General features: G+C 42.8%; 1 protein-coding gene across 2 annotated transcripts; it reads right to left on the bottom strand.

The window, feature by feature from the left end:
• Positions 1-1,433: 1,433 nt before the first annotated feature.
• LOC149845842 (protein SLOW GREEN 1, chloroplastic-like) lies at positions 1,434-4,027 on the bottom strand. 2 transcript variants are annotated; one of them, XM_089996042.1, is made up of 2 exons: positions 2,881-4,027; positions 1,434-2,062 (listed from the first exon to the last, which is right to left on the bottom strand). In XM_089996042.1, the coding sequence occupies exon 1, from the start codon at positions 3,951-3,953 to the stop codon at positions 2,919-2,921; it is 1,035 nt and encodes a 344-aa protein (XP_089852168.1). In that variant the 5' UTR covers positions 3,954-4,027; the 3' UTR covers positions 1,434-2,062; positions 2,881-2,918. The 2 variants fall into 2 exon arrangements, with proteins under 2 accessions (XP_089852168.1, XP_089852167.1); XM_089996041.1 differs by lacking the exon at positions 1,434-2,062 and adding an exon at positions 2,345-2,547.
• Between the last annotated feature and the right edge of the window lie 3,204 nt (positions 4,028-7,231).

Here is a 7,231-nt window from a genome sequence, read left to right on the forward strand (position 1 = left end):
GGCTTTCTGTTTTAGCATGATTATATGTTGAACCCAGATGTGAGAATTAGATCTTTATTGATTTTAGATCATGTTTTGGACCTTCTATGAAATGGTGGGTTTTTCTGAGAAAGTATGATGCCTTAAGTGAGTCATAACAGGTGTCAGTTGGCCGCGTAAGGCCTTGAGAGATGAGAATAAATTAAGGTTATTCAAGACAAAGAGTTTGTTAGAAATAGTGAGAGCGATAAACGATGACATGATAATGATTAAATGCAGAGACCTCGTTTAAGGAACGAAAACAAGTTTGTTGCGTGGTAGTTCTAGGCTTACGATCAAATGAATCATCATGCTATGTTTGACAGTTGCATTGCTTACTTGCTTTGAACTGCTGTTTTGAACTGCTTACTTGTTTTGATACGGTTTACCTGTTTAACTGATGATCTGCTTTAAACTGCTTAGCATGCTGAATTAAATGCTATTAATTTAGTTTCTTGTAGTCGCTCTTGTGCACCTACTAGTTTTTCGCAAAACTAACTTATTCTATGAGTACAAGTAATGATTAAGTATATTCTGAGCGATGACAAGATGACTTCAAGATTTTCTTTTTCATGCTCTTAGCTCACGTCCTAGATGTTTTTGGGTTTTATCACGAATTTTTCTTTGGATACCTGAATTTTGTACTTTTTGGTTCTTTTAGCTAACGTGCCCAAAGTTGTCAGCTTGCCTTTTTAAATTCAACAAAAGAATAATCTTCCGCTAATTTCATAAACAAACTCTGAAATGAAAGAAATTTTTATAGTGTCTTTCTTGTTTTCTGAAAGGTTGGCAAGTTTTCTGAAAGGTTGGCAAGTTACACCAAGTAGTTTGATGGTTCTTTGTTTTGACATCCCTATCTTTTGTTCTTCTTATTACAGAATGTGATTATTGCTGTGTTTTCCTTAAATTTCCCTCTTTTCCTTAGATAAATTTTAGTTTTGGTAGAATTTTTCCGTAGATCTGAGGGCGATCTACATCAGCTAAAAAATGAATGGCAGTAAATGCACACTTTCCTATATAAGAAGCTGTTGATGGATGAGATTTTCTATTCGTCAATTTTGTGAGATTCGAATTGGGTGTATCTAGTGCTCCTTTTTATGGGAGGTTTGTGGAATGGAGTGGAAATAAACCAAGACTAAGTATCAAGCACTGGGCTTGACACGGTCTAGGGAAGAACTAACGAGTAGAGGCTTGCTTTCTTGTAACTTCTTAATTTTTGCTTTGATCTCTCTCTCTCTCTCTCTCTCTCTCTCTCTCTCTCTCTATATATATATATATATATATATATATATATATATATATATATATATATATTTAACTTTTCATTTTCTTTTTTAGGAAAAGAGAGAAATTGTCGTGTGTTCATGCATGAGGGGTGTTCTGTTATTATTCTGCAGCCTTATGTAAGATCTTGTGCAATGTACTAATATGCTATCTTGTAACTGTGAAATTGGTACAAATACAATCTTCTTTCTGAAGCGTTTTAGCATTGGCATTAGAAACCAGTCCAGTCTGCCATATACTATCTATCCTTGCATCAACTCATGGCATGTGGCTGCAAAATGGTAGGGTGCTTGTTCAGGATGTGAGATACTGTGTCAATAGCCACACATATTTGTTAATCTCTGCCACTGGCTTGCTGCAAAGCATACTTGACTGAGTGAGTTTCTTAACTGCTCTAATTTGTTCAGCTTGATATCACTTCATTTGTCTCAGAATATCAGTTCAGGATCTGAAGTGTGATGGAATCCTGTGTGTATTTGTTGAGTTCATCTCAATGGTATTGGATACACCAGAGTTTGGTTGTGCTTCAGTAGAAAGCTTTCAAAATAAAGATCATAGTAAATTGCATCAGGGTCTAGGCCTAGAAGAGCCATTCCACTCATTGCATACCTTGATATATTGACTCAATCACCCATCTGGTGCTCGACATGAATTTCAAGCTAGAAGCTTATTCTTATGAACTATGGACTATTATACCCCAACTAATCTTCTGCTTAACGCCTCCACATGGTAACCAACATTTTTCTTCCTAAAAAAATACCTGCACTTCGCAAACAAACCAATAAAATGTTTACTCAAAAGTGTCTTATGTTTTGGACATGATAAAAAAGTATTTTGATTTTTTAACAAATTTGTCCAATCTCCAAAACAATGAGAAAATAGAGTAATATGAACATGAGCAACTGCTGTAAGACCACTCCACAGGAGTACCAAAAATAAACTAAGCATCTTGGTCCTCCACTAACAAAAAAACCATGTAGTTAGCTTCCTCTGTCACATCTTGGAGATGCAAATGAAATTAGAACGGCTTTTGCAATGCTACCTTAAATTTGAGATGTCTGGTCTTGCAAATTGATTCGCATTTCAAGCACTTACAATGAATGTTACATAAGGCTGAACTGCATGAGCTATATTCATCATCCAATTAATACACTAAAATAGAATTTAGCTTCCTCAATCTCCACAATGGTGAGGCAATCTTAAATAATGAATTCAAGCCGATATGCAGAGCGAACACCTTTCAAACTAGCAAGACAACTGAATAAGTATCATAATAAACTTCAAAGAAATCATCTATGCCTAATAAAATCAAACGCACAAATGTGCATCTTCCTCTAAAAAAGACTCATAAAAGTAAATCAATCATGAAGCCTATTCACGGCCCATAAGCAAGGATGTGGTAGCATAGCAGTATAAACATATAACAAAATCCCCAAAACAAAAAATAAAATAACCACTGCGCGTGAGAAAACTATCACTCTTCCATTTCTTTTCTCCTTTCAGTCAGCATCATAAATATCAAGATAACAACTAATGTGAAAGAGAAACTTCCACCAAAATGCAAACACTCCCACTTACCCAGCAACGAGATGGGCACGTTGCAAACTCAACCAACGTCACCTCCGGCCACTTTGATTTTCCGCCATCTGCGAGAAAACCTTTGTTGCGAGCACATTATCATCGAAAAACCGGGCATAGGGATGCCCTCTTGGGACCAGCCTCCGGTACTTGTCGAATTGCTTCTCCGCATCATCCTTCTTCCTCAGCAGCGTGTAGATGATCCCCTGGCACAGATACGGCCTAAAATCCTTCGGATCCTCCTTCACGAGCTCCTGGTAGACCTTCAACGCTTCGTCATATCGGCCCTCGACAACCCTAATTTGAGCCAAAAGCAGCCTGAAATCGCGCTCGTCCTCCTTCATTTGCTCGTTCCTGCACCGGACCATCGCGGACTCGACCCTCTTCGAGATACCCTCCAATTCATCGAGCGACTGCGATTGCGAGGCGGCAATCACCAGGCCGTGGTAGGCCTCGACGGAGAGGGGATCTTCGGTGAGGATCTCCTCGAACCCCTGCTTCGCGCCCTCGTCGTCGCCCTCGTAGCTCCGGACGTGGGCTCGCATCAGCGGCCACTCCTTCTCCGCGGGCTCGAGGGCGATGAGGCGGTCGATCGCCGAGATCGCCTCCTGGAGCTTCCCCGTCTTGATCTTCACCTCCATGAGGACTTTAAGGGCACCGACGTCGTCCGGGTGGGAATCAAGGTACTCCTCAAGAAACCGTTCCTTCTCCTCCTCCGTCTGGCTTTCCGGCGCCTCGACGGAGAGCGGGGCAGCGGATGGGAGCGGGTTTGCGAGGGAAGGGGCGCAGAGGCAGCCGAGGAAGACGGCGGTGGCAGTGAGGAAGACGCCTCCCCTACGGAGGAGGGACTCTAGGGCTTGGAGGGGTCCCGGAAGGCGGTTTTCCGGCGCAGGAAAACCGCTGCCTCGGGTCGCTAAGATTACCGGGACGGTTTTGGGGGTTCTGCGGAGGATGACGGGTCTGGGGATTGTGAGGAAAGTAGAGGGCGCTTTGGGGAAGGAGAGGGAGAGTGGCAGAGAGGAGCGAGTGGTGGCGGTGGTGGTTGGGTGGAGGAAAAGAGGGAACGACGCCATCGCCTGGATTCTCCTTGCTTGCTTGCTTGGTAGGGTTCTGGTAGGATTTAAAGGCCCACGCTCAGCCCCTTGGGATTTGAACGGGGGTAATAAAGACTCCCTGTTACTGTTTCAGTCAGGAAATGCGAAGGGCTTAGGATAGTTGCTGCTTGCAACCCTTGTGAACGGTTCGGATCTGGGTTTGGGTCCTAATAGCATATTCCTCAGTGTGGATCCAGATTCGATGAGAAAATGCAGTTTGAAACGAGATATGTGTCAAGATCTGAGAATTCACTTCCACTCATCCCTGTGTCATCCTTATCATCGTACCCCCATCCTCGGCGTCATTGTTGCAAGTTAGGCTTTGGGAGGCCGTGTTGGAGGGAGTTGCAATGAGTCAGGGGAAGTATAACTAAGGGATTTGCAGAAAAAATATATTTCAAAGGAGTTGTGGACTCTCTCTTTTGTTTGGAAGCATAAACAACTCCTCAAAGGATTCAGACTTTCAATTACTTCATATTCCTCACCATGTTTGGGACCTCTAGCATGATATTTGAATAGCAAAGAATGTAGAAAATACTAAAACTCATATTTAATTGTTTCACTGCCCTTACTCAAAGTAGTTGTAAGTTTCAATTTCAACTTAGCTAGAGTTGTTTCTGGTTTAATGGGACTTTGATATTGTATTATGTGCTACATAAATTTTGATTCTTTTCTTTCTTCTGTCCTTCATTTTTATCTTTTGCTAAAAGATGTGTTTATGACAGCTGCTTTTTTTTTCCTACAAAATGAATTTATTTTGAACTCGTGTTTTTGGTTTAGTAATGACCTTAATATTTCTTACATATTATCTTGTTCCTTGTCTGTATAGGTTATTGGATTGGTTGAAGACCAGCACCAAGGATATATAGTTTCTTATGGCAAATGCTAAGGTGCTGAATAACATTAAGAATTTTGTTAAAGCAGTTTGAAGGTTATGTATGGATGGTTAGATGGAGCTCTGGAGGCTGTCCCTCAAATTAAATCTGAAAATGTTGTTTGTGCATGCTTAGTGCACGAGTTGTTCATAAGATCACTAGTGCTAGATTCTCAAGTTACTGTTAGACCTATTGAAGATGGCTCATTCATATATGGTTAGATAACTGTGTTGCAAGAACAGCATATAGGTAGGAGGCACAGTAATCTCAAGCATTTAATGACATGAGAAAATCATATTTGTAGGGGACTCACCGATAGATGGGAGGCATAGTAATCTCAAGGCATTTACTTTGATAAATGTTGTAACACATGGGAAAATCTTTTTTTTAGGGGACTCACCGGCTGGTGAATCTCGTAATCACAAATATCAACTCTTTTTAAGAGTGTATTTTGGAGGAGTTGAAGTTGATTGATTCTACTACAAGAAAAATGTTAATTAGCGATGAAAATTTATGATGAATTATTTTCGTCACAATTTTACAACAGATTAGCGAGAGAAAATTAGTCGTCTCTAAAATTAGAATTAGTTGCGGAATTAGTGACAAAAATTCTATCGCAAAATTGGTCGCTAATTAGCGGCAAAAACATTTCGTCTAAAACTCTGTCGCAACTTAGCGACGGATGAGCGACAAAAATTTTCCGTCGCTACTCCGTCACTAAGTAGCGACGGTTTTTTAATCAGAATATTTTCGTCGCTAATCTTTGATGTAAAACAATGCAGCTAGGGCACAAAATTAACTCTGCTCTCTCTCTCTCTCTTCACTCTTTCGCCGACCGCCGCCGTGCTGCTCGCCATCTCCGCCCCCGCTCTCTGGTGACCCATTGACGATGCCCTCCAAAGACCTCATCCCTCACGTCCGGCCCACCCTCTCTACCTCATCGGCAACCCCACCTCCCTCTCCGCCCTCGTCCCTCTTCGCCCTCTCTCGTCCGACCTCCTGCCTCCGGTAGCTGTCAGAGTCCACCCCCCCCCACCCACCCTCACCTATGACCCTCCCTCACTGACCTCCTCTTCTTCCCCCCCCCCCCCTCTTGTCCACTAATTGTGCCTCCCCTCTCATCGTCGCCCTCGTCCCTCTTCACCCTCTCTCGTCTGACCTCTAGCCTCCGGCCAACAGCCGTCGGAGTCCCCCCCCCCCATCTGCGACCCTCCCTCGCTGACCTCCTCTTCTTCCTCTCCCTCTCATCCCCTTACTATGTCTCCCCTCTCACTGTCGCCCTCGTCCCTCCAGCCTCCGGCCGGCAGCCATCGAAGCCTCCCCCACCCACCCACCTGCGACCCTTCCTTGCCGACCTCCTCTTCTTCCTCCCCCTCTCATCTTCCTCCCTCTTCGGTAGCCTCGCCATGCTTTTAATAGGGCACAAAAGGCCAAAACCTCTCTGCCTTCCTCCTCTCTCTCTTCGACTGCGCCTCCCCTCTCACCGTCGCCCTCATCCCTCTTCGCTCTCTATCTTCTCCCGTTCGACCTCCACCCTCTGGCCGGCAGTCGTCGAAGTTCCCCTCCAACTTGTGACCCTCGTCGACCTCATCTTCTTCCTCCGCCTCTCATCTTCCTTATTCTCTCACAACCTCAATCGCTCTCTTCTCCCTTGACCCAAGTCAGTAACTTTGTCGTTGGTCGTCCTCCTATTCTAGTAGCCTCGCTCTGCAGCCGATCCACAGCCGGATCCCTTTTACTGGTAAGTCTATAGGTATACCGCCTCTATCTCTCTGTCAGGCGGTGGCAGAGCGCTGCACCTGTCATATATAAATGTGCATTGTAGGTACGTAGCTAAGCTAATTGCATGATGCTTAGTGCTAAGCATTGCATGTGGCTAAAAATGCAATGCAAAAAGAAATAAAAAAATGCAAAGGCAAAAGCAATACAAATTAGGTAAATACCCGTGGTGAGTAAGTGATGCAAGCGCATCACATGTTATTTACTTTCTTGGATGCAACACTTTTCTGTTCACACACTCACTTAGTTGTGGATATCTAGAACTGCTTTTTTGGAGTTCGGAGATCATGCTGAGTATGATTTGAATGTATGGAAATAGAAGTGCTCTTATTTTTTTAGTCCAAAGTCCATGCTAGTCATGGTAGTAGTTAGCGGGATATTGGAGTGTGTTTATTGCAGGTACATGTTTGACATTATTGTGATATGAATGATTGAATGTATTTCAATATTTGACGTGACTGTATCCATGCTTGCATGAAGTTATTTTTGAATTAATTATGCCCTCCATATGAAATTGTATTATGAAAACATGCTTAAATTGAATGTATCATGTTTATGAATGTGATTTTATCTTTTTAAATATCTTTGTGATATATATATATG

The sequence above is a fragment of the Nuphar pumila genome, chromosome 2, assembly GCF_984573655.1.
Source record: "Nuphar pumila chromosome 2, dmNupPumi1.hap1.1, whole genome shotgun sequence".
Taxonomy (NCBI): domain Eukaryota; kingdom Viridiplantae; phylum Streptophyta; class Magnoliopsida; order Nymphaeales; family Nymphaeaceae; genus Nuphar; species Nuphar pumila.